Source organism: Mesoplodon bidens (genome assembly GCF_964165515.1).
Source record: "Mesoplodon bidens genome assembly, chromosome: 7".
Taxonomy (NCBI): domain Eukaryota; kingdom Metazoa; phylum Chordata; class Mammalia; order Artiodactyla; family Ziphiidae; genus Mesoplodon; species Mesoplodon bidens.
Window position 1 is genome coordinate 43,602,373 of NC_138164.1, and position 27,974 is coordinate 43,630,346.

Consider the following 27,974-nt stretch of genomic DNA (forward strand, 5'->3'; position numbering starts at 1 on the left):
CACACCTGCGAATCGAGGGGGTGGCACAGTGGCCCCAGCCCATGGACAGAGTGCAGAGGAAACGGACATCTGAGGGGAGAGGAGCCCGGCGTGGAGACCTGGAAGCAGTCAGAGAGGTGAGGGAGCCAGAGAGCTGCTGCCAGGCTGAGGGTATTCATCACAGAGACAGCTTGCTTTGTGCCAGGTACTGTTCTGAGCACTCTCGAGTGTATTAACTCATTTCATCCTTAGGAGGTTAATGTTGTTTGCCCCACTTTACAGATGAGGGCGTTGAGGCACAGATAGGCTGAGTATCCTGCCTGAGGTCACAGAGGGAGGCTGGGGCACTGGGCACCACGCTCGGGCAGTCTGATTTCAGGACCAGCCTCTCCTGAGGCCTTGCCGGTCCACAGGGCTCTCCCGGGGAGACCGGGGAGGAAGGATCCAGCTGACGGGGAAGCAGAGAAGCTTCTTCTTTCCTTCCAATCCCAGACCCGTCATCTCACCAGCGCCTGGCCGTTTCCTCATATCCTTATTCTTTTGAAAACCCCATTTTTTTTTTTACTATTTCTGCACTACATCCCTTTCTGGAGGCAGTGGGGGGATGGGGCTGGGGGATGGGATAGCCTAGAACCAAAAGGTTAAAAGAAATAGATAAAACACACACACACACACACACACACACAAACACACACACACAAGTTAATTTCAAAAATGTTATCCCACTCCTTAGAACATGTCACCAAGCAGTACCTTTTGTCAATCCTACGAAGCCCAGCTTATCAAACTCATTTTTGCTGCTCAGGGAGCAACCAAAGAGAAGCAAAGAACCGTGCCCCAGGCTGCACAGCTGGAAGGTAGCAGAGGTGGGACTTGAACTCAAGGCTTTCTAACTCCAGAGCCCATCCTCTTGCTCATAATAGAGAACATTTCCCATTTGCCCTATGTTCTCTTCTAAGTGCTTTAGTATGTATTATATCATTTATACGTCACCAGTAGCTTATAAGACTGTCCTTTTGTTACCTTACAGATGAGGAAGCTGAGGTATCACTTGCCCAAGGTCACCCTTCTAGGAAGTAGGAGAGCTGGACTCGAGCCCATTCTAATAACCACCACGTTGCCCTGCTCCCCCAACCCCTGAACCATCAGGCCACGTGCCTCTCTCTGAAAACTGTGTCTCATGTCACAGGGAGGCCGAGAGCCCGAGGAGGCCCCCGAGGGCAATGGCAGTGGGTTGAGGACCCAGCGGGAGAGGACCCTCTTGAAGCCATTTGACAATAAAGGAAAGGAAGGGGGAAGGGGCGGCGTTTCCAGGCCGAGGGGGTGGTGAGCACGTTCACAGGTTAGACGGAAGTTACACTGTCAAGGTGAGGATGCAGAAGAGGAGATGGTTGAGGAGAGGGACCAGACCAGGGTGGGATGAAGGCAGGACCACCCGGAAGCCCTTGGCAGCTAAGAGAAGCCTTGAAGGTCCCATCTAGGAGCTTCTCCAAGCCTGGGAAGTCCAGGTCCTGGCAGGGAGCTGAAGGCACATTCACAGGGGTGTGGAGTGATGGAGGGGAGTTTCCTGAAGGGACTCCATAGGGAGTGGGCAGGGCTCAGAGAAACCACAAAGGATAGTGCAGGGCCCAGAGCTAGTATGAGTGAGGACTGTTCCCACCCCCAGAGCTGAGGGGTGAGGGGCAGGGGCATTTCCTGGGACCTGGAGACCCCGAGGGCTGGGTAGAGTCCTCTGAGGGAAGCTGTGTGGCCCCAGAGAATGGAAGCCAGGGGAGTAAGTACCCCAAGCTCTCTCCCTGCTCTGATCTCTAACCCCCCCCACTGGCCAAACCCAACCAGAAACCAGACACAAGGAGCCCATCAGCCCATGGATGTAGCCGCACAGGTGGGCCTGCTGGGCAGAGGGCGCCGTGTAAAGGGATGGAGGAGGGTCGGGAGAAGCAGACGGAGGATGCAGGCAGGTGCAGGAGGTGAAGACCTAGGAGGCTGTTGTCAAAGTAGAATGAAAAGCCTGAGAGCAGGGACCTGCTGGCTGTGGGGCCCAAAGGGCACTGGGCCAGCCTCAGGACAGAAGTGTGAGGGTGGCAGGAGGGTTTGGGGGCCGGGATGGGCTTGAAGGAGCTGGTGAGCTTGAACAGGGCCCAGGCTGGTTGAGCATAGGGCATTACCCCTAGGGAGCAAACAGGGAGCAAAGGCTACGTGACTCAAGGAGAGGATGAGACAGAGGATAAGGAAGGCCGGGAGTGGGAGGTTATGGTCTGAGATGGGGCTTCCCAGTGCCAGGTGATGCAAGGTTGAAACCTAGCTCCAAAGGACGGTTCCAGGTACACGTCGAACCTCAGCGACAATGTCAGTGAACCTCAGGGCAATGTCATAACTAAGTCAGCTTCCCGAGGAGGCTTCCTTAAAGCACAGGGGTCATCAGAGCAGATGGTCATTCTTAATAGAAATTGAAACGTCTCAATATTTTATGGACTCACTATATACTTTTTAAAGACATTTTCAATGCAGGAGCCTTAAAAAATGCACTTGTTTTGTATATTAGGTCCTGCCTGTCTCCTCTCTCATTATTAAATCACTCTCTACTCTGAAAATCACAGGGTACAAATCAAAGGTACAAGTTTTGGAATTAGACTCGGGTTCAAACCCTGATATTGCCCTGGGCCAGCATCCTGATGTTGAGTGAGTCCCTTCATCTTAGCCATTTTTTAAATCGTGGTAAAATACCTATAAAGTTTACCGTCTTAACCACTTTTAAGTGTACAGATCAGTAGTTGTAAGTTATTCACATTGTTGTGCAACCAGCCTCAGAATTTTTCATCTTGCAAAACTGAAACTGTACCCATTAAACAACAATTCCCCGTTTCCCCTTCCCCAGCTCCTGGCAACCCCCGTTCTATTTTGTTTCTATGAGCTTGACTACTTTATGTACCTCACATAGTGGAATCATACAAAATTTGCTTTTTTGTGACACTTATTTCATATAATGTCCTCACGGTTCATCCATGTTGTAGCATGTGTCAGAATTTCCTTCCTCCTACACTGAATAATATTCCACTGTATGGATGGACCACATTTTGCTTATCCAATCATCGGTCAGTGGGCACTTGGGTGGCTTCCACCTTTTGGCAATTGTGAATAATGCTACTATAAACATGAGTGTACAAATAACTCTTTAAGTTCCTGTTTTCAATTCTTTGGGGTATATACCCGGAAGTGGACTTGCTGGATCATATGATAATTTTATCCTAAATTGTTTGAGAAGCCGCTCTACTGTTTTCCATATCAGCTGCACCATTTTACATTCTCAGCGGTACATAAGTGTTCCCCTACTCTACATCCTTGCCAACACTTGTTATTTTCTGTTGCTGTTTGTTTGTTTTTGATAGTAGCCATCCTAATGGGTATGAGGTGGTATCTCACTGTGGTTTTGATTTGAATTTCCCTAATGACTAGTAATGTTGAGCATCTTTTTATATGCTTGTTGGACATTTATATATCTTCTTTGGAGAAATGTCTATTCCAGTTCTATGCCCATATTTGATCAAGTTATTTGGGGGTTCTTTTTTGTTGTTGTTGTTGAGTTATAGTTCTCTATATATTCTTCATATTAACCCTTTTTCAGATTTGTGATTTGCAACTATTTTCTCCCATTCTCTAGATGGCCTTTCACCCTGTTTATTGTGTCCTTTGATTCACAGAAGTTTTAATTTTTGATATAGTTGAATTTATCTATTTTTACTTTTGCTGCCTATGCTTTTGGTATCATATCCAAAAATGCATTGCCAAATCCAATGTCATAAAGCTTTCCTCCTGTGCTTTCCTCTAAAAGTTTTATAGTTTTAGACTCTGTTTAAGTCTTTGATCCACTTTGAGTTAATTTTTATACATGGTGTAAGGTAAGAGTTCAACTTAATTCTTTTGCAGTCTTTCCCAGCATCATTTGTTGAAAATACTGTTCTTTCCCCATTGAATAATCTTGGCACCCTTGTCAAAAATCATTGGACCATATATGCAAACTTTTATTTCTGTGCTCTCTATTCTATTCTATTGGCCTATGTGCCTGACCTTATGTCAGTATCACACTGTTTTGATTACTGTACCTTTGTATGCAGTAAGTTTTGAAATCAGGAAGTGTGAGACCTCCAACTTTGCTTTTCTTTCTCAAGATTATTTTGGCTATTTGGGGTCCACTGAGATTCCATATGAATTTTAGGATGGATTTTTCTATTTCTGCAAAAACTGCTGTTGGGATTTTGAATCTGTAGATCCTGCTGTGTAGTAATGACATCTTAACAATATTAAGTCTTCCAACCCACGAATACAGGGTGTCTTTCCATTTATTTGTGTCTTTAATTTCTTTCAGCAGCACTTTGTAGTTTTCAGTGTACACATCTTTTACCACCTTGGTTAAATTTATCCCAAAATATGTTATTCATTTTGATGCTATTGTAAATGAAATTATTTTCTTAACTTCCTTTTCAGATTGTTCATTGTGAGCATATAGAAACACAACTGATGTTTGTGTGTTGATTTTGTGTCCTACGATTTTGCTAGTGAATGGTATTTTTTAGTTCTAAGAGGGTTGTGGTTTTTCATGGACTCTTTAGGATTTTGTACATGTAAGATCATGTTGCCTGTGAACAGAGATAATTTGACTTCTTCCTTTCGAATTTGGATGTCTTTATTTCTTTTTCTTGCCTAATTGCTCTGGCTATGACTTCCAGTACTTTGTTGAATAGAAGTGGCAAAAGCAGGTATCCTTATCTTATTCTTGAAATTAGAGGAAAAGCTTTCAGTCTTTCACCTTTGAGTATGATGCTACCTGTGGGCCTTTCATATTTGACCTTTATTATGTTGAGGTAATTTCCCTCTATTCCCTGTTTGTTGAGTGCTTTTATCATGAAAGAGCGTTGCATTTTGTCAAATGCTTTTTGTACGTCCATCGAGATGATCATTTTTTTCCTTCTTTCTGTTAATGTGATGTATTACGTGGATTAATTTTCATATGTTGAACCATCAGGTCTGCATTCCAAGAATAAATGCCACTTGGTCATAGTGTATGATCCTTTTACTGTGCTGTTGCATTCGGTTTCCTCCTGTTTGGTTGAGGACTGTGGTGTCGGTGTTCATAAGAGATATTGGTCTGTGGTTGTCCTGTCGTGTCCTTGTCTGGGTTTGGGATCAAGGTGATGCTGTCCTCTCACTTCACCTGTTGAGTCTCAGCTTCTTCATCTCTAAGATGGAGATAACAATAGAGTCCCTGTTGAGGGCTGTCATGCAGATTAAATGATAAAAATGCACACAAAATGCTTCAGCAGGGCCCAGTTCACAGGAAGCCCTCAAAATATGTGAGAGGACGATAAGGATAATAATAAAAATAATAATGAATAAATAACAGTTCATCTCATAGTGGGACAGCTCAGTAGGCTGGGGCTTATAGACTCAGTCTGTATTAGCAGCAGGGCGTCTGTCCAGGAGCAGCATTTAGCAATTTTCCAAGTAAAGGGAGCGAGTGATATTATAGGGCCGAACTAGGAAGCTGTCTCCTGGCCTAACATGTGGTAGAGGCTCACCCAAATTTGTGGAGTCATTGAAAACTTCCTGCTTGCTTTGATGTCTTAATAATGGCCTGACAGTTTTTGAGGAACTGAACGCAGTGAAGCCTGGCAAGAGACAAACAAAATGTCACAGACAGAATTTCTCTCATTCATGGGTTATCAAAGGTTCAAAGGACACAAAGATCAATGGCAATGGTGATGAAGATGATGTGGGTGACATTTTCCAAAGAGCTAATGTGTTTTCATTTTTTTTAATACTTTATTTTTTGAACAGTTTTAGGTTTACAGGAATTTTAGCAGAGAATACAGAGAGTTCCCATATATCCACCCCTCCAATACACACAGTTTCCCCTATTATTAACCTCATGCATTAGTGCGGTACATTTGTTACAACTGATGAACCAATATTGATATGCTATTATTAACTAAGTCCATAGGTTACATTAGGGTTCACTCTTTGCGTTGTACGTTCTTTCGTTTTGACAAATGTATAGTGACAAGTATCCACCATTACAGTATCATAAAAAATATTTTCACTGCCCTGAAATCCCCTGTGCCCCTCGTCTTCATCCTGAGCCCCAGAGCCCCTGTGCCCCTGGCAAGCACTGATCTTTTACTCTCCTTATAGTTTTACTTTTTCCAGAATTTCATACAGTTGGAATCATACGGTATGTAACCTTTTCAGACTAGGTTCTTTCACTAAGCAATATGCATTTAAGATTCCTCCATGTCTTTTTTGTTATTTGATAACTCGTTTATTTTTATCACTAGTATTTCATTGTATGGATGTACCACAATTTGTCTATCCATTTACCTTTTAAAGGACATCTTGGTTGCTTCCAGTTTTGGGCAGTTATGAATAAAGATGCTGTAAGCATGTATCCAAAATAAATGAGTCTTCATGGATATAGAGAACAGACTGTGGTTGCCAAGGGGGAGGGGGTTGAGGGAGAGATGGAGTGGGGGGTTGAGGTTAGCAGATGTGAGCTGTTACATCCAGGATGGAGAAACAACAAGGTCCTACTGTATAGCACAGGGAACTATATTCAATATCCTGTGATAAACCATAATGGAAAAGAATATTTTAAAAAGAATGTATATATATGTATAACTGAATCACTTTGCTGTACAGCAGAAATTAATACAACATTGTAAATCGACTACATTTCAATAAAATAAATAAATAAACAATATAAATGAGTCTTAAAAATCAACAGTAAGAAACCAAACAACCCAACTTAAAAATGGGCAAAAGAGCTCAACAGACACCTCACCAAAGAAAATCTACAGATGTCAAATAAGCATATGAAAAGATGTTAAACATCATATATCATTAAGGAATTTCAAATAAACATGAAATATCTCTTCATTTATTTAGACTACTTTGATTTCTTTCATCAACATTTTGTAGTTTTCTTCATATACCTCTTCACATAGCTAAGTATTTTGTGAGATTTATTCCTAGGTAATTCATTTTTTTTTTGGTGCTAATGTAAATGATGTTGTGTTTTTAATTTCATATTCCACTTGTTCATTGTTGGTATATAGGAAAGCAATTGACTTTTGTATATTAATCATGTATTCTGCCACCTGGGTACAATTGCTCATTAGTTCCAGGAGGGCTTTCTGTCGGTTCTTTGGGATTTTCTGCATAGACAATCATGCCATCTGCAAAATGGGCAAAAGATCTGAACAAACACCTCACCAAAGAAGATTTCTTTTTCCTTCCCAATCTATCTTTTATTCTCTTTTCTTGCCTTGTTGCATTAGCTAGGACATACAGTACAATGTTGAAAATGAGTGGTGAAAGGGGACATCTTCACCTTATTCCTGATCTTAATTGGAAAGTTTCTAGGTTCTCACCATTAAATATGACGTTAGCTTTAGGGTTTTTATAGATGTACTTTATCAGGTTGAGGAAGTTCCCCTCCATCCCTAATTTGCCAAGAGTTGTTGTGGTGGTTTGGTGGTTTGTTAGTTTATCATGGATGGTGTTTAATTTTGTCAAATGCTCTTTTTGCATCTACTGTTATGATAATGCGATTTCTCTTCTCTACGCTGTTGATGTGATGGATTACATTAATTGATTTCCAAATGTTGAACCAGCCTTGCATACCTGGAATAAATCCCACTTGACTGTGGTGTAGAAGTCTTTTTATACATCACTGGATTCAATTTGCTAATATTTTGTTGAGGATTTTGCATCTATGTTCATGGGAGGTATTGGTCTGCAATTTTCCTGTTTTGCAATATCTTTATCTGGTTTTGCTATTAGAATAAGCTTGGCCTCACAGAATGAGCTGGGAAGTGTTCTCTCTTCTTCTATTTTCTGGAAGAGATTATTTAGAACTGATATCATTCTTTCCTTAATGTTTGATAGAATTGACCAGTGAACCCATCCAGGCCTGGTGCTTTCCATTTTGGAAGGTTATTCATTATTGATTCAAATTCTTTACTAGATATGAGTCTATTCAGAGTATTTATTTCTCCTTGTGTGAGTTTCAGTAGATTGTGTCTTTCAAGGAAATGGTCCACTTCATTAACTTATAAAATCTGTGGGCATAGAATTATTCATAATATTCCTTTATTATCCCTTCAGTGTCCATGAGATCAGTAGTGATGCCATCGCTTTCATTTCTGATTTGAGTAATTTGTATCTTCTCTCTTTTTTTCTTGGTTATCCTGCTAGAGGTTTGTCAATTTTATTGATCTTTACAAAAAAAAAAAAAAAAAACCAAACAGCTCTTTATTTTGCTGACTTTTCTCTATTGTTTTCCTGCTTTTTATTTCATTCATTGCTTCTTTTCTTGTGCTTGTGGTAGGCTTATATTGCTCTTCTTTCTCTAGTTTCATAAGGTGGAAGCTTAGATCTTTTCAAATGTATGCCTTCAATGCCATAAACTTCCCTCCAAGCACTGCTTTCACTGCATCTTGCAAATTTTCATAGGTTGTATTTTCATTTTCATTTAGCTCAAGATAAATTTTTATTTCCCATGAGACTCCCTCCTTGACCCATCTGTTATTTAGAGGTGTGTTGTTTAATCTCCAAATATTTGGGGATTTTCCAGCTGTCTTTCTGGTATTGGTTTCTAGCCTAATTCCATTGTGTTCTGAAAACGTACTTTGCATAATTTCTATCCTTTTACATTTGTTGAGGTATATTTTGTGGCCTGGAATGTGGTCTGCTTCATGAATGTTCCATGGGAGCTTGAGAAGGATGTGTGTTTTGTTGCTGTGGGATGAAGCTGTGTGGTTGCCAGTTAGATCCAGATGATGGTAGTGCTGTTCAGTTCAACTTCATTCTTCCTAATTTTCTGCCTGGTGGGTCTGCCCATCACTGACAGAGGGCTGTTGAGGTCTCCAGCTACCATGATGGATTCATCTGCTTCTCCTTGCAGTTCTATCAGTTTTTGCCTTCCATACTTTGATGCTCTATTGTTGGGTACATACAGTGAAGGACTGTTATGTCTGCTTGGAGAATCGACCCCTTTATCACTATGTATCGCCTCTCTTTATCCCTGATAACTTTCCTTCCTCTGAAGTTGGCTCTGCCTGAAATTAATAGAGCTACTCCTGCTTTCTTCTTGTGTTTCAGTATTTTAAGTGCCAAAGTGTTTGGTAGGAATTTGAAAAGTGGGTAAAGGCACAGTCATTTGAATCAGGCAAACCTGGGAACAAGCCAAGCGAGTCAAAGTGGCTGACTGTGGGCACACTTAATCGTTCTATGCCTCAGTTTCCTCATCTAAGAAATGAGTAACTATCGGACCTACTGTACAGCACAGGGAGCTATATTCAATATCTTGCAGTAACCTGTGATGGAAAAGAATCTGAAAAAGAATAGATATTATATATATGTATAACTGAATCACTTTGCTGTACACCTGAAACTAACACAACATTGTAAATCAACTAGACTTCAATAAAAAATTAAATTTTTTTGAAATGAGGAAGTATCCCTTTGAATTATTGTGAAGATGAAACGGGATAATGCAGTAAAGCACTTAGCAAATTTCCTGGCATTTGTGTAATTACACATAATGTGTCATTAATATATTCTACTAATATATGCAGTTATATTATTATCTATTCATATACTATAAGCTATTATTAATATAAGCTATAGGTTATAATTATATTGTGGGACATTAGTATAGATTTCTAAGTCCAAGTACTCTCTATGAAATTTGGGTGAGGCACTCTGAGAAGAGTGACTTAGAAAATATTTGCAAAGTCTCAGGCTGGAGTGGATGGCTCATAGGCAGTGTCCTGAGAAGACACAGGACTTCGCACGTGCCCTGCAGCCCATAGTCCAGGGCGCCGGGGCCAGGTGGGGATGTGATATTTCCTCCTTGGTGCCGAGTTTTGCTCATTCTTCTTATTAAAGTGGTTACACAGGAGGTTTCTGAGGCCACTGACAAATCACTGTCTGGGGTCTCTCTCTTTTGAGGGAAATGTGGTCACACCAGGGCCCCTATTGAAAAATAGATCATCTTTGGTTAGATAAATTCTGATTAGCTTTTAAGAAGCAACAGTAATAATTAAGCACATGGGAAAAACCTTCATTGTACACCAAGGCTTTTAAAAGGTAGTTATAAAACTATGTTTTGTGGTGTGAGCTCAATTGTGTTTAAACTTTTTAAAAAGATTGTAAGCATAGAGAAAAGACTGGAAGGATGTGAACCACCGTGTTCTCGGTGCCTGCCTCTGGGGGACGGGAGTCTAAGTGATTTTAATGTCTTCTTTGTGTTTTTCTCTAGTTCTCATTTTCTGCATTATTACAAAAAACATGTTATTTTAAAAATGAATAGAACAAACAACAATTATTACAAAACCTCCCCTTAACTTTAACACTTGCAGTAAATGGACAGTTGTCACTTGCCAACTGACCTTTCTGGTTTGTGTTGGGCCATTTCTGCTGTCTTGCCACTCGGGACAACCAAAAGGATCCTTGCATGGGATCAGAGAACTATCAAGTGGCCAATTCCTGGCCAATTCCCCCCGAGTTCCCTCTTGCCTCTGTGTTGCCTGACGCCCTACCCCAAAACTGGGCATCTATTCTGGGTCTGCTGTCAGGGTCTGGTGACCCTCCACTCACTAGCTGTGTGGCCTTAGGCAAGTCACTTAACCTCTCTGACCCTCAGCATCCTCCTCTTAAAATGAGGATTGCAGTGACTGTCCAGCCAGATGAAGTGGTTAGCACATTGGGGCCCCCAGTGTCAGTGGCACTAGTTATTCCTTGTTATTCCTGTTATTGCTGGCTCTGACTGTCCCCCTTCTGCATTTCAGTCTGCAGACGTCGACAACCATCACGCACTCATTGAATATAATGAGGCCGAAAGCAGCTTTGTTCTCCACGACTTCAATTCCTGCAACGGCACGTTCGTCAATGAGTGCCACATTCAGAACGTGGCTGTGAAGCTCCTACCCGGAGACATCCTGAGGTTTGGGTCCAGAGGGCTGACCTACGAACTGGTCATCGAAAACCCAGCCTCGGTGAGTCCAGGCCCCTGCGGGGGTGGGGTGGGGTGGGGTGCAGAGGTGCCGTGTTGTGCCACCTTCCGTGCAGCCTAGGGCTCGGGTACGGCCACAGGTGGAGTTCGTCTGGAGCGCGTCACTCTTGCTTTCGCGATTCTGCGAAGTTCAGCCCCATCGCGTGGGTGCCCGGGGAGAGCGAGTCCTCGCGCCCTCTTCTGGGCATTTCGTGGAATTACATGCAAGGGTTGCCTAGCGACCAGCCCGGAGCGAGAGCGTTTTCCTGAAAAGTGAAGCTTGGCGAGGGGAGGTGGAAAGCAAGTGTGTGCTTCTGAAGATGCAGAGATGGATGCTTCCTTTTTAGGCAGATCAGTGCTCTGCAACTTCCTAGCTTTGTGACCTCGGCCAGGCTTCTCTGTATGCCTGGGTCTGGGTCTTCTTAGCGGTGCAGGGCGTTGAGAGAGTATCTATGTATAAAAAGTCAAAGTCTCTGGCCAGAGTAGACGCTCAAGGCCTGCCAGCTGTTATCACACCGGATCAGAAATGTTCCCGGGATCAGGACCTAAAGTATGGCCCCAGGTTAAGCTGAACGTAAGCCAAAATTCACCCAGCAAAGCTCAGTGACAAGAAGTATCTGGTTCAGTAGGGAGGCAGGATGGGGGCTGGTTAGCAACACAGTCCTGGGTCAGAACCCCAGCTCTGCCACTGGCCTACTCGGTGCGCTCTTGCACAAACCATTGGACCCCTCGGAACCTCGGTTTCCTCATCTACAAAATGGGGCCAACGACAGCAATGACCTTGCAGGCTTATCTCGAGGGCTAAATGAGATGGTTATCATTGTAAAGCTCCCAGAATAATGCCCATTCGTGGTGAGCACACAATTAATACCTGTCGTGTGTGTCCCAGAGAGACGGCGTGTTAACCTCACTCGCCAGCACCAAGAACCCTGCATGGACTGAGACCTCCGAGGCTTAAAGTCCTTTCTGGGACGAGGCTGGGTATAAATAAATAAAGTTTAGAGAATCTAGACAGAATCCTGGGGTGTGGGTCCACTAGGCAGCCTTAAATACTCACTCAGAGAAGATGAGCACCGTCCCTCAGGCTGCAGGGCCCGTGACACCGTATCCACCACGTTTGGCTTTGAAAACCTGGGACAGTTTTCTCCTGCTGCTTCTCAGCCCCCTTTTCCTCCTTGGACCAACATTAAAGTGTGCTCACTTGTGGGATGCACTGGGATCCACTGGGCGCCCTGAGGAGGGGCTCCTGACATAGAAGGTGTTGACCTGATCAGGGGTTCTCAACATGGGTTCTAAGGATCCCCCTCGTCAGAAGCACGTGGGGAGCAGACCAACAGTGCAGATCTGGGCTTCACCCCAGGCCTGAGGACTCATACTTAGGATTCCCAGATGAAATACAGGACACCCAGTTAAATCTGAATTTCAGATAAGCAACAAATAATTGTTATGTACAGGTGTGGCCCAACTATTGCAAGGAACCACATATGCTAAAAAAATTATTTGGTGTTTATCTGAAATTCAGATTTAACGGACACCCTATAGTTTATTATATATTGATTTATTCATTTCTTTATTTATGCGAAATCTGGCAACCATACACATCCTCCCTGGGAGTAGGGCCTGGGAATATGCATTCTCACAAGCTCCCTGATGATTCTGATGCACCGCCAATAGGAGGGAAACCGAAATTTAGAATCATTTGTATGGAACACTTACAGAATTTTTTAGGGATCAAAGAAAAGGGGATTTCACACTCCCAAGCCTGAAAATCCAAGTTCATGAAGTTTGATTCAATGTGCCCCAACATGTCTGATTCCAAGAATTTTTCAGGAATGTTCAGTCAAATTACAGGTTCCCAGGCCCCCTCCCTGGGAAATTCTGACTTTGTGGCCTGCCCGTGGGGAGAAGAAGAGGGGGAGCAGCAAACAATATCTGCATTTTTTTCTTCTTTTTTCCTACAAAGATATTTATTGAACTATTATTTATAGGGGCATAAAATTTGAAACCTAAATTTCCATCCAAAGGGGGCATTGTTTAATAAATTATATTGTTTAATATATTCTAAGGAGTTTAATATATTATAAGGAGTTCGTTATATATGGAATACTCTTCTGCCTTTTTAAAACACAGCTTTATTAAGATATAATTGACATGCAATAAACAGCACATGTTTAAAGTCTGTAAGTGGATGGGCTTTGACATATGGGTACACCTGTGAAACCATAGCCACAATCAAGACAGTGAACAGCTCCTTCATCCTCCAAAGTTTCCTCCGGATCACAGCATGTGTTTGTTTGCTTGCTTGCTCTTAACAGCTTCACTGAAGTACAATTTACATAACAGAAACTTCACCCATTTGAAGTGTCCAATTCAATCAATTTGAATATATTGATGGAGTTGTGCAGCCATCACCACAACCTGCTCTCAGAACATTTTCCTCCATTTCTATCACCCCAAACCTCGGAGAAACCTTGGAGGTATTTCATTTTGGGGTTTGTTTTTAACTTTTAATTTTCAAAATTATGGTAAAATACACATAAAATTTACCATCTTAACCATGTTTCAGTGTACAGTTCACAGTGGCATTAAATCTATTCACACTGTTGTGCAGCCATCACCCCCATCCATCTTCAGAACTTTGTTCATCTTCCCAAACTGAAACTCTATGCCCATCACATCAAACCCCCTGCTTCCTTCCTCCCCTCCCACCATGCATTCTGTGTCTGTGAATTGGACTATTCTAGGTTCCTCATATAAATGGTATCTTACATTGTTTGTCCTTTTGTGACCATCTTATTTCACTTAGTATGATATCCTCATGGTTCATTCCAGTTGAATATTTCATTGTATGGATTCACCACATTTTGTTTACCTGTTCATCCATCCATGGCCACTTGGGTTGCTTCCATCTTTTGGCCATTTTGAGTAAGTTTGTTATGCACACGGGTGTACAACTATGGAATGGGGACTTTATTTTACAAGGTACTTCTTATATAATTGTGGGAAAAAGTGATGACGACCTCTAACCTTGAGTAGATAAGACGGAAGAAGATGCTTTGTAAGAAGAGAAACCAGGAGAGCAGCAGGAGGAATCACTGACGTGAACAGCACTGTGCTAAGCAATTCACCTGCTCTCCCTTATTTCACGCTCATAGCAACCTATGAGATGGGTTCTCCCATGATCCCCATTTGACAGACAAGGAATCCGAAACTTAGAGAGGTTAAGTAATTTCCCCAGGGCCACACAGCTAGTCAGTGCAAATTAAACACTATCCCCACTTGCGGAAAAAGGAGGGGAGAAAACCATTTAGTCTGATGCTAGCTGGAGCAGTAGCCTTGACTGGTTTTCACACCGAGGAAAGCATACTCTCACGGTCACTCGAATATGCACGGATTTTTTCAATTCTTATTCCTACACGCACTTGCACCTTGCTTCATTCCTCAGTTGACTGCAGGCAGCTGCACAAGTGTTCCCCTGGCCTGTGCCCAGGGCACTTTGCAGGACTCTCCACAGCCCCATCTTCTCAAAAGTGCTCTCTGCCGGGGCGTCCCCAGCTTGAGGAGCTTCCATCCATGATGCTCATATTCATGGAGGGGTCCTTTGCAGCGTCCGTGTGAGGGCAGCCTGTGGACTGACTGACACCTTCCTACAAATTCCACTTCCTGATGACCCCAACCTGCTGGCTATTTAAAAGAAGAGAAAGGAAGAGGGGAAAAGGGAGAGGTATTGAAGAGCATCTCTCATCAAATATTTTGAAGCCCAGTTTTTCTAAAAAATTCGTGGCCGTCTTGCTTCCGGCCTATTCTTGTTTCCAATTGATTTGGGGGTCCCTGGTGAGGGCGCTGTGTTTCCTCCTTGGATGGAGTTTCCACGGAGGACTGCCCTGATATCATACAGATTCAGTATGATGAGAACTGTTCTTCTCCCGACAAAGAGTTCCCAAATGAAAGCATTTATTTCAGGTTTTGTGGTGACCCTAACCAATAGAGGAGGGTGTGACGGCATTTTATTGGGGGAGGCGGGTGAGGTGCGGGGCGGTTAGGAATCCAGATGTGTTTGCAGATGTCTCAGTGGTTAGAGCACGTGCCCTGAGGTCAGGCTGACTCCAGCGCCGTCCCAGCCCTGCTCTTGACCGGCTTTTATACTGGACGTGCACAAATCATCTACCTCTCAGGGCCTCGGTCCCCACTCCTGTAACAATAGTTCCTACCACCTTGAGTGACTGTGGTATTAAGTGGGCAAAGTGCGTAAATTGCTTAGTCCAGCGTCTGGCACCTAATAAGCACATGATAACCCTCAGCTTTAGAGTCAAGCAAACCAGCATGGAGCAGCCAAGATGCCTCCTTTGTAAGTGTCCTTATGGACAGGGAAACCTCCCAAGACCTGCCCCCGCTAGCAGATAAATACATTTGCAGATAAATTACCCATAGAATAACATACAAGATGGAAAAATATAAAGAAAAACTCTTGTTTGACAAAGTGCATTGGCAGCCAGGTTGTGCCCAGGACCATCCTTTTTTTTTTTTTTGTGGTCGCGGGCCTCTCACTGTTGTGGCCTCTCCCGTTGCAGAGCACAGGCTCCGGACGTGCAGGCTCAGCGGCCATGGCTCACAGGCCCAGCCGCTCCGTGGCATGTGGGATCTTCCCGGACCGGGGCCCAAACCCGTGTCCCCTGCATCGGCAGGTGGACTCTCAACCACTGCGCCACCAGGGAAGCCCCCAGGACCATACTGTGTAAATTATAGCTCTCTCATCAAAGTATAACCTAGGGCTGCCATATTGCACAGCTCCAGGGTCACCATTCACAACGTAGTCCATGTGGATGGCGCCCACTGAAACTGTGCAGGACATAACCCGCAGGGCCATCTGCAATGCCCTGAAGCAACCGTTGATTAATCCCATAGAGTCTTGGCACCAGGCGTGGGAAATTGAAGTCCCAGAGTCAGGTGTGCCGCCGTGTTGTGGGTTTTGTTGGTTGTTGCCTTTACTCGTGCTTTCTGAGCTCTGGGAAAGGAGGTGTGGAAACAAGCTGTGCTAGTCACAGTGGCGCCGTTCTTACAAGGCAGCTGAGTAAGGAAACCCACGTCACCCGTATGTATCAATCATGTCTTTCTCTGTTCTGAAATATGGCAAAACTGATGGAAATGGCCAGAATGAAAAAGGAAGCCAGGCGCCACAAATGACGTGCCGAGTTGTTCCATGAGGGGGTTGACAGCTCCTTGTCGGCAGCCCCATCCCCATGACTGCCTGTGTCTGGCCTTCCCTGTAGCCTGCTCTGCCCTGTTCCCATTCCAGCCAGACTCTCCCACGTGGCTCCTGGATACTGTCTTCTGTCCCTGCAATGTCATGACGTCCTGTCTTGCGAGAAGAGCGCCCTCTGTCGGCCAATATTCCTTGCTGCTTTAATGGGGAAGCTCTGCAGAACACAATCCAGAAAGCAAGGGCTTTGGAGTTGGATGGACCCAAGTTGAAATGCCAGCTGCAACTGACTTTACCTTTCTGAGCTTCCATTTCCAATTTCTGCCAAGGAGCTACTCATTAATCCCAGGTCCCCTTTCCCCCTTCAGTTGTTTTTTATAGAGGTCCCTGGGACCACCCCTATCATGGCATAAACTGAGGCTCAGAGAGTTTCAGTGACTTCCCCAAGGTTAGGCATCAGTCATATAGATCCAGAGCCAGGATTAAAAGCCAGCTCTCCTGAGTCCCTTGGAGGCTTTTCCTAATAGCACGAAGCATCGTGGGGCTGTGAGAGCCCAGGCAGGTCCTTCACTGCCCAGCGGTTAAGGAAGGTCTTGGAATTCCCAGTCCAACCTGCAATTTCACACGCTGACAGGGGATGATTCATTATGTGGGTAAAAATGAAAGCCACTGATAATAGAAGAAAATGCATTTTCAGTTATCTGGCTTCCTTGCTTGTTTGGCTCCACTAACTTTTTTTTTGGCTACACCAATGCAGGATCTTAGTTCCTCAACCGGGGATCAAACCTGCACCCCCTGCATTGGAAGCGTGGAGTCTTAACCACTGGACGGCCAGGGAAGTCCCTGGCTCCACTAACTTTTTTTCTTTAATTATTTTATTTATTTTATTTATTTATTTTTGGCTGTGTTGGGTCTTCATTGATGCGCGCGGTCTTTCTCTAGTTGCGGCGAGCGGGGGCTACCCTTCATTGCAGTGCGCGGGTTTCTCATTGCGGTGGCCTCTCTTGTTGCGGAGCATGGGCTCTAGTTGCATGCGCTTCAGTAGTTGTGGCATGCGGGCTCAGTTGTTGTGGCTCGCGGGCTCTAGAGCACAGGCTCAGTAGTTGTGGCCCATGGGCTTAGTTGCTCCGCGGCATGTGGGATCTTCCTGGACCAGGGCTCGAATCCCTGTCCCCTGCATTGGCAGGCGGATTCTTAACCACTGCGTCCCCAGGGAAGTCCATCCACTAACTCTTTACCAGGGATATTGCTGCCGTTCCTGGACAAATTCAGTTGCCCCCTTTCTTCTTCTTTTTTGACGATGGTGATCATACCTGATGGCTAATGTTTTATGCTCATTTATTATGGATCAGGACGTGTTCCCAGCATTTCACGTGCACTATCTCACCCACTTCTCACAGACTAAGAAATGGCTGTTAGTATCCCTATGTCTTACAGACAAGGCACAGAAATGACACACTCGTCAGGGTCCCAGAGAAGGAGCAGAGCCGGGAGCCGGACCAGAGTCTGTGTGACGCCGGATCCCAAGGTCTTAACCCGAGGTCGGCACGTTATGGCCCAGGGCCAATGCGGGCCATCGCCTGCTTTTGTAAAGTTTCCTGGGAACACAGCCGTCCCATTCATTTCAGTATTGCCTGTGTTGTCGGCTACAACGGCAGAGTAAGCTGGGCAGATCCTATGGCCCACAGGGCTGGAAATGCTTACTGTCTGGCTCTACAGAAAACGTTTGCCAGCCTCTGCTTGTAACATTATGCAGTACTGCCTCTTTCATTTGACTTGGTTTCTAAAAGAAGAACTTAAAATAGCAGGGGGAGCTGGGGAGAAAGAACTCACTCAGATTGAGCCTTACTGTGTGCCAGGAAATGTGGTGGTTAATTGCTTAAGTTTACTGAGGAATAAGAAGAAACAGACAAGCTGGAAAACTAAACTTTGAACAGTCTTTTCAATACCTCTTTAAAAAAGAGCTGGAAATATGTGGTTCTAAATATACATACACATATATATGCATTTGCAAATATAGTAATAATATAATTACATTGACATGGATCTGATAAATATACTAGACATTAACATATTATATATACAACAGATGCATATTACAAATTTTGCCTGTTTCTTCAACTGGAAAGTTTTCTTTTAAAACTGTGGACTGTTGGGAATTCCCTGGTGGTCCAGTGGTTAGGACTCAGTGCTCTCACTGCTGAGGGCCTGGGTTCAATTTCTGGTCAGGTAACTAAGATCCCACAAGTGCACGGCGAGGCCAAAAAACGAAATAAATAAAACTATGGAATGTCTTCCCTGAGTCACTTTTGAAGCAGAAATTTGGGATTTGTAGTCTGAAGCCTGCTGTAGCTAGAGAACTATTTATCTATCAAAGTTTCTCTAAGCAGCGTTTTACTACTTGTCTTATGATTGATTCCTTGGTCTTAAATCATTCTTCTCTGGAGATGCTGCTTTACTTTTATAAGTTTAAAGGTAAATTTGGTGCATGATGACAGTTTGGTGGGTTTTATTTGAGCATGTCATAACCTTTAAAACAACTTTCACTCTGAGTACATAGTGATGCTTATGCTAAAGTCTCAATAAGCATACTGTCCAGGAAATTTGATTGTTTGCAAGTGCCAGAAAACCAACTAAAACTAGCCTAGGCAAAAAAAAAAAAAAAAAAAAGCTCATGGAACTGAAAAGGCCAAAAGCTGCAGCTTAGGCCCAGCTGGATCCAGGCGCCCAAATCATGGTCAGGAATCTGACTCTTTCTTCCCTGTTAGCTTCCCAATCTCAGACAGACTCTTGCCTCACCTGTAGGAAAGTAGCCACCAGCAGCCCCAGCATCCTACAAAGTAGCCGTTCCAGGGAAAGAGCCAGCATCTTCATTGACAGTGGCTTGGATCACGTGGCTTCCCCTGAACCAATCACTGAGGCCAGGGGCAAGGAATGCTCTGATTGGCCAGGCCTGGGTTATGGTCTCACCCCTGGGGTGGAAGGGTCAGAATTCTATGGACTCAGGATTGTCAGGGAAAGGGTGTCTTCCCTGCAAAAAAATTAAGGTGCCCATCCAAAAGATGGAAGAAATGGATGCGGGGGAGGCAAAAACAAAGAAGATGTCCATGACATTAGGAAGCATTCCTATTGCCTAAGTGGAGCCTTCCGAACGGGATTTGCCACTAGGGATGTGGGGGGAGGAAAATGACGAATAATCCACTTTTCCATTGGAAAAGTCCAAGGCCAGTCTCCAAGGAAGCAGAGTTGCTCATTTCTCTCCTGTGGTGAACAGGTGTGATGAGAAGCTCAGAGTCGGGGCCTTAGTTGTCCATCCCCAAGAAGGGTGGCATTTCCATGTTCCTGGGACCTCTGAATAGGGCCCGTTCTTGAGGAGGATGTGGCTTTACTGTACCGGGGGTTGAGGAGCCAGCAACGGAGTGAATGACCAGAGAGCATGGTGCCCTTCAGAACAAAACCTGTTTCTTGTCAAGCTTTGTCATCTCCTACGTGACCTTATAGGATTTCCTCTACCCTGTGCTCTTACAGGTCCTGTGGGGACTTACTGATGTGATGAGAACTCCTGAGGCTGGGTGTTTTATATTAAAGGCGATTTCCCAAGACCAGTGAAGTGGAGGGCACGGGGCAGCAGACAGCCTCAGGCTCGGCCTCTGCAGCAGAAACTCACACAAAAGGACCCCTGAGGCTGTGTTGTCACCAGATGTCTACAGGCGATGCAGATGACATCGGGGGAGGTGGAGACGGGAGCGCGGGCTGAACCCTTAGCATCCTGCTGAGACAGAACCCGGACCCGGCCAGGAACCGGGCCGCGTCCTCCTTCCTCTGGCAGACCACACCCTTTGTTACCAAATCAGAACCACGTTGCTCCTTCTCTGAACTTAGTTGATGATCATTCATTCATTCATTCATTCATTCCGTCTCTCTATCTGGCAAGACCGAATTGAAGCAGGCCAAGTCTAGGGGTAGCAAAAGCTATTTGCAAAAATCCGGCTGTTTTCTCATTAGATTCTATTTCCCATTTTGTGGACTGACCAGGAAGCTGATTAGAACTTGAAAGGAAAGGAAAAACCATAAGATTGAAGATTTACAAGAAAATGGGAAAATTAGATGGGCCAGATCTCCTTTAACACAGCTGGGAAAACCCCAAACGAATGGCTTTTCTGAACAGCTCAAAGGGACTTAATTCTTTTAAGTTCCAAAACCTAAAAATAATGTATAACTTGGCGGTTCTGTGTTCTAAATGTATAACCCTGATTTCTCACACTGAAACCCCGTACATGATTTACCCTTTTCTTGGGGACATAGAATTATTACCCGTCTCTGAGTTACGGTGACATCCCGGGACTTGTTGAGATAAAGGCCATTTGTCCTGGCACCATGTAGCCCCCTCTCCTGGCTTCTGAGTTCTACTGGCCATGTTTTCTAGTCTCCACTCTGTCTTTCCAGGTCCATGGCTCCTCCATGCTGCGGTCAGTGTGCCTGCTCGCCACCATCACCCCTACCCCCCAGGCCCTTCCATACTGTGGGAATTAAGCTCCACATCTATGTATGTTAAATTCTTCTGTAAGGAAGCCGGTCTCTTCTCCCTCCTTTATGTATTTACTCACTAATGTATCTATGTCAGTATGGACCCATGTATACTGATTTTACACTTTGAATTATAATCCAATACTCATTAACTATTACTTCGCTCAAATTCTTCCAGCCTTGGCCACTGGGAGCTCTTTCAGGTTGGTTGCTGTGTCCTTGAGCATCTCCCCACCTTTTCATTTTGGGCACTTCCTTACTCTCTGCTGTTACAAGATGTGCCAGGCTTATCATGTATTTTCCCCATCCCAACCCCAGAATCAAAGTGCTTTTTATTTACACTATATTTGCCAACTGTTCAGCTCAGTCAGCGAACACCTACCATGAGTAGCAGGCACTCTGCTGGGTGCCAGCACAGCCAGCGATTGGCTGGTAAATATTTAATGACCAGCTCTCTGGGAAAAGTAAAGTACATGGATGCATAGCATAAGGTTTACTGATATAAAGAATGTGTAGCACAGTCTTTCCATGTAACAAAATATACAGTACTCTTTCTTGTAAATTCTATATAGCCAGCTGAGTCTCACAGAATGCTTTCATTGACTTTAGGTGAACTCTTGTATCAATAGCCAATTTCTCATTGCAGTTGACGAATGAGAGAGTTCCCAACCTGAGCACTCGTGGGTATTTTTGGATATTTTGGATTTATGAATAATACAAGTGAAAAAAGAAAGACGTTAGAACTTTACATGTTCATCAGTGACATGAGTGACTTTGTTGCTGCATCAGATAATAATTTTCAAATACTCGAAGAACGTTTCCTCAATTTTTTTTTCTATTCATATCATAATGGCTAAGACACAACATGCTTTTGTATAATCTGCATTGTTAACATTTTCTCCATTACCATCTTAAGTCTAGGCAATCAACAAAACAAACAAACAAAATCAAACTCTACAGGAACCACCATTATTAAACCTATTTATAAAATTTTTAAAAATCAAGCCCTGATTTATAGCATTTCCTGATTTCTATGGTGTAATACGCCCTCCATGGTCAATTTCAAGCTCCCAATGACACATCCCTGAATACAGAGATGGAAAGAGAGGTGTGGTAACACATCACTGTGTAGCATTTCCAACAGACACATATAGTAGAGTGAAATAACCTCAAGAGCATAGGTAATAATAAAATAGAGTAAAATAATTAGGAAGGGGTGAGTTTTAAGTTTGTATCACCTTTGTTTCTGATATAATTTAATTGTAAATTTATGTAAGTTAATTCTTATTAATGGCTGTGTTTATCAACCAGTTGGCAAAATTCCTGGACATTTAACAATCGGTTCTCGTGGGCGGGTACCAGCTGACCCCAGGACTCCTCTGGTACAGCAGTAAACATACCACAGGTCTTCCCGGATGGAGGCTGGGGTCCTCTGAGCTGCTTCCAGGGCGTGGCATGTACCAGATGAATAACACTTCCATAAAACAGTTGTCAGTGTTCCTAGAAAATCCCATTTCTAAGTAGCCCATGTGATGTCTTGTGGTTTTTCACACCATCTAATGTTCATTTCCTTTTTTTAACTCGGAAAATATCCTATCATTCACTAACCAATCATCTAAGATCCGTTTGTGAGTATGGAAAGTAGGTAATAAATCATGACTTCGAGTAACCTAGAAGTCCTAAGAGCACAGGTATTGGAGTCAAATAGTGTCACCACTTCCTGGCTGTGAGACCTTGGGCAAGTCATTTAACCTCTCTGAGCTTCAGTTTCTTAATCCACACAATGAGGTGTAAAATGCCTCCTGCAAGATTATTCTGGAGATCAGATGAGACCACATGCATTAAGTGCCCAGCACAGTCTGTGGCACATCTGTGGCTTCTCTACACAGTGGCTCATAGTCGTTGTATTGTCCACAATTACTTACAAATGGCAGAGCACATAACAAGCTCTCCAAGGGCAAGGTCTAAGTTTCCACCTTCTCTGCAGGCTCCAGGGCTTCCTGGCAGAATTCATGTGTACTGTAGGCACTCGATGTGCAAACTACTTCGAATTTTTTTTAGGGTCTCCCGTTCAACTTATACTCTTTACAGGGTTAGAAGCAGATATTGGAGAAATAACACAAAGAACAAGTAGATGATTTGAAAGAAAATGGATAGTGACTTCTTGAGTAAATCATTGACCCGTGTTTTTTAAAGCTAATATAAATTCAGCCGTGGATGTGGTCGTGGTTACTCCAGGTGGTTGACAACCTGCTATTTTAAAGGTAGTATGGAAAAGAAATCAGGAGTATCACATATGCTATCTCAAAAACAAAACAAAAAAACCAACCATGGCAACATACCATATGGTCAGAGAACAGACACAAAGAAAGAGAAAAGGCATTAGTGTGTATTTTTAAACTAAAGTTTCTAAAAACAGACTTGGGAACTTCCCCGGTGACACAGTGGATAAGAACCCACCTGCCAATGCAGGGGACACGGGTTCGAGCCCTGGTCCGGGAAGATCCCACATGTTGCAGAGTAACTAAGCCCGTGCACCACAACTACTGAGCCTGCGCTCTAGAGCCCACGAGCCACAACTACTGAGCCCATGTGCCCCAGCTACTGCAGCCCATGTGCCTAGAGCCCACACTCCGAAACAAGAGAAGCCACTGCAAGGAGAAGCCCATGCACCACAACGAGGAGTAGCCCCTGCTCGCTGCAACTAAAGAAAGCCTGCACGTAGCAACGAAAACCCAACACCGCCAAAAATAAATAAAATTAAATCTAAACTAAAAAAATAATAAAAACAGACTTGTTGATAACTGACCTTGACCCCATGCTTCCTGTACAGCCCAGAGCTGGCTTTTAAATGTGAGTCTTTTTCTTATGTTTGCTTTTCTCCCTGCCTGTTTCACTGTAGTTACCATCAGCAATTTCTGAGAAAACCTTGACCTTCCCTGTGATAGAGCAAGCCGGCAAACTAGAGAAAACCCACTTTAACCATCCAACTAAAGCTACCCTCAACCAACACGCTTCAGAGAAAAAAAAAAACACTTTATTTTTTAATTTTTAAACCCGAAGAGCTTGGAGTCTCTGCTGCATTTACACATCTTTGGCTCCTTCCCCATAGGGGCCCTATCGTTCGGGCTCTGTGTGCTGCAAGCGACAGAAACCAGCTCTAGCCGGCCTCAGGGATGGAGCACTTCAGGGTAGCACCCCAGCCAAGGCTCAAAACCAGCTTCCTTATTTTCCCCACCATGTTCACAGCAGCATAGTTACAATAGCCAAGAGGTAGAAACCATCCAAATGTCCGTGACACTTAATGGATAAACAAAATACACTCTAAACTGTATGATGGAATATTGTTTAGCCTTAAAAATGAAGGAAATTCTGACATGGATGAACCTTGAGGACATTATGCTAAGTGAAATATGCCAGTCACAAAAAGACAAGTACCATATGATTTCACTTATTTGAGGTACTTGGTACTTAGAGTAGTCCAATTCATAGAGACAGAATGTTGGTCACCACGGGCTGGGTGGCGGAGGGAATGGGGAGTTGTTGTCTAATGGTTAATAGAGTTTACGTTTTGCAAGACAAAAAAGTTCTGGAGATCCATCTCACAGAAATGTGAAAATACTTAACACCACTGAACTATTTACTTTAAAATGGCTAAGATGATAAATTTTATGTTGCAGGTTATTTACCACAATTTGAAAAATAAATAAACAGCTTCCCTCTCTCCATGTCTGGGCTCCACTCCCTCATGCTGGCTGCATTCTGATGTCCCACCAGGTCACTCCAGATCCTGGTGTCCAGCCAAGTCTTCTTGGTTCTCCTTGGCTCTGATTGGATCACTTGTCCCACCACTGAACCAATCAGTATGTCCAGGGAGTGTGACTGGTTGATTGCTTAGCCCCACCCACAGCAATAGGCGGACAGATTGGGAGGGAGATTCCTGGAATTTCCAGAAGAGCCAGGTGGGTTGCGGCCTGTCCACTACGGCAGTGGATCAATTGAGGCATGAGATATGACCACTCCCTTCAGCACCCTGGCAGTTAGTGAGCAGTGAGGCACATCTACCTGAGCATCCCAGCACAAAAGGGAATTCCTCCACGCTACCCGTGGTCTCTAGATTTGTTTTCTATCAGGCGGGGGTAAAACATATTCAAATTTCCCCCTTCCCACCTTCAGCCCTTTCATTCGATAAATCTTTATTAAATCGATGAGGAAAGGTTGTAGGAATGATTGAGGCAAGACAGCCCCAGAGGAGAGGACGGGAAGGGATAGGATGGATGGAGAAGTGAGTGCAAGGCAGGAGCAGGACACCCCAGCTTCTGAAAGGAGAGAAAGGAAGAAAGCTTAGGTGGAGACCGAGGTGCCCACAGTGGAGAGAAATTCAGATATTCATATAAGGTAACAGAGTTCTGGAACACTGCCAAGTCCGTTCCTGAAACAGGTTTCAACGGGGCCAGTGTCATCATAAATGCTGGGCCAGGTGTCACCAGGCAATTGGAGTTTGATTTTCCCAAACAGTGTTCTCCCTGACTCCAAAAAAGTCTTCAGGGGAATTCACCGGATTCTTGACTTGGCTGGGAAAGACTGTAGCTAAAAGACTGGTTTGGGAACCTGAGTGAGTGGAGAACCTTCCTCTTGAATACAATCCAGCTGGAGCTATAGGAAGTTCTGTCTGCCAGTGCTCCTATTTCGGAAGCATTCTGTCCTGTTTCTCATTACGTGTCTGCAGTCTGCAGAAAGAGAAACGTGACCTCCACAGGCGGCAAACCTTTGAACTTAGCTTCTTCCTTGAAAAGTGTGTTTTTTTCTGCCAAGAGACTGGGGGCGGGGCAGAGAAGGGGGAGAGAGACAGAGAGGGAAAGAGCTTTCCAGAACCCCAGTCCCACCACCCTCTCCACCACCACCTGAGCTTGGTGAAGTCCTTAACCTCTCCAAGCCTCATTTGTAAGCTAGGAATAAGGAGAGCTCCTCCCCTTCAGGGCTATCGCAAGAAATCGGTGAGTAATTACAGTAAATGGTAGCATTCACGATGTCACGGTTTAACCACTAGGCTCGGGGAGGGACGGCCACAACAGCATTAACCAAGACAAAGCCAGGTGTCAGCACCTCTCAGCATTTGCTTCTCCCGGTATAGATGGATTTTGATGTGCTCTCTAATGAAAGTAGCTACAGACATCTTCCACTTGATCAGATGAAAAAAGGTTCCCTCGATAGATATTTATGGAGCGTCTGGCAAGAATCAGATGTGGCAGATGTTGAGGATCACAGGCTAATGAGCCAGTTGTGGTGCGAGCCAGTTGGAGTGCCTGCCACCCCAGAGCTCTCGGCTTCGGGGAAGAGGTGGAATGGGAGTGCCAGGGAGATACACAGTGTGGATGTGTGTGTCCTGGAGAGCTGGGCTTGAATCTCGGAGATGTGTTCATTCATTCTTTCAACCAGTATTTAAGGACCTACTGTGTATGAGCCAAGGGTTTATTCTAGGAGCTGAGGATATGGTGCTGAGCAAGGTAGACAAAAAGCTGTCAGCCTCTCAGAGCTCAGAGGTGGCGTTGTACCAGCTCAGACGCTCACTGCCAAATCTGTGGTCCTGGGAAAGTCACTAGGTCTTGCTCAGCCTCGGGCTCGTCACAGAGCATCAGGGGTATTAAATGAGGTAATGCATGTGAATCTCTTGACTGGGTGCCTGGCACAAAGGCTGCACCCAATAAATGGTGGTGCGATAGTGTGCAAGGTGACCCATGGTGGGGACCAAAATCCCAAATTTGGGGAGTCTGGGAGGGCTTCCTGGGAGAAGTGACTTATACGCCGAAATCTAGGGCAGCAATTATGTCGCCGGGACAGAAAGGTGAAGACCACGCCAGCTGCTCGTAACCTCCCCTGACCCTCTTGTCTGCCCCTGCAGGTCTCCTTCCCATGGGTGAGGGGCCCAGCACCTTGGCCAAGGCCACAGCCACCTTGGGCCACCCAGCAACTGAACCAGTCACCCTCACCACCACAGACCCCCTTCTACCCGGGCATCTGGACAGCGCCAGTGCAGAGGAGCTGGTCGCAGGGGTCCCCCGAGCCCCCCATGGTCCCACCAGCCTCCCTCAGGCAGCCCATGAGTGCCAGCAAGAAGATGTTCTCCTTCAAGGTGGACAGAGCCGCCCACAGCGTTCCCATCATCAGGCGAGGTACTCATGGGCGCTTCCTTGGCGGCTTAGGGGAGGGGCTTTTGCTAGGAGGATGGGTCTCAGTTTCTGCTTTCCCCCTTTTTTTAAAATTTTTATTGAGGTGCAGTTGATTTACGGTGTTGTGTTAGTTTCAGGTATGCAGCACACTGAATCTGTTCAACATATACATGTATCCACTCTTTTTTAGCTTCTTTTCCCATATAGACCATTACAGAGTATTGAGGAGAGTTCCCTGTGCTATCCAGTAGGTCCTTCTTAGTTATCTCTTTTATGTATAGTATTGTGTATGTCAATCCCTCTCTTCCAATTTATCCCTCCCCCCTCTTATTCCCGGTAACCATAAGTTTATTTTCTACATCTGTAACTCTATCTCTGTTTTGTAGATAAGTTCATTTGTACCTTTTTTTTAGATTCCACATATAAGCAATATGGTATGATATTTGTCTTCCTCTGGCTTTTGCTTATGTTCTCTGGTTCTGAAGTAGAACATAATCAAATGTGAAAAAATTGGGATAAGCAGAAAGTTAGAAAACAGTAAAAGATAAGCTGTCACCCTTATCACCAGAATTCTCCCTGTTAACTTTTTGGTACAAACTCCTCCAAGTCTGTGCTCTGCCCATCTGCACACGTCAGTACCTCTGTGGTGAGTGAGTGTGTGTGTGTGTGTGTGTGTGTGTGTGTTTGTATGTATATATGAATATATATGAATGTGTATCAGAATCTAAATTTATATACTTCGACTCAGATGTACAGACTTATTGGTGACTGAAATCCCTCTTGCCTTAAGAGGTTTTTAAATATTTTATTACCATTTTACAGGTAAGAGGAGACTGAGGCTTATGGAGAAAATTACTTCTCCAGAGGTTATGTATTCAATCTAATCTAATCTAACGCTTTTCAGTCAAATTTAAGGCTGGTTATCTCAGTGACTGTCACTCACAGCCTGGTCACTTTGGGGACACACAGCCATCAGGGTTTCCTTCTCCCCCCTCCCCCCGAGAAGGCTTCATGGCATTTGGGCAGGAGACTTCCTGTCTGTCACCAT

General features: G+C 44.4%; 2 protein-coding genes across 2 annotated transcripts in view; both read left to right on the forward strand.

The window, feature by feature from the left end:
• The window catches only part of LOC308620774 (uncharacterized protein), a gene marked incomplete at both ends in the record, with an annotated part of 307,183 nt that overhangs the window by 243,744 nt on the left and 35,465 nt on the right, over nucleotides 1-27,974 (forward strand). The gene's annotated exons all lie outside the window — the stretch shown is intronic.
• The window catches only part of LOC308620106 (forkhead-associated domain-containing protein 1-like), a gene marked incomplete at both ends in the record, with an annotated part of 34,952 nt that continues 9,063 nt past the window's right edge, over nucleotides 2,086-27,974 (forward strand). The window contains 3 exons of the mRNA XM_081239432.1: nucleotides 2,086-2,103; nucleotides 10,827-11,033; nucleotides 26,659-26,950. Of these exons, the coding sequence (XP_081095558.1) occupies nucleotides 2,086-2,103; nucleotides 10,827-11,033; nucleotides 26,659-26,950 (517 nt within the window). The remainder of the gene's footprint in view (nucleotides 2,104-10,826; nucleotides 11,034-26,658; nucleotides 26,951-27,974) is intronic.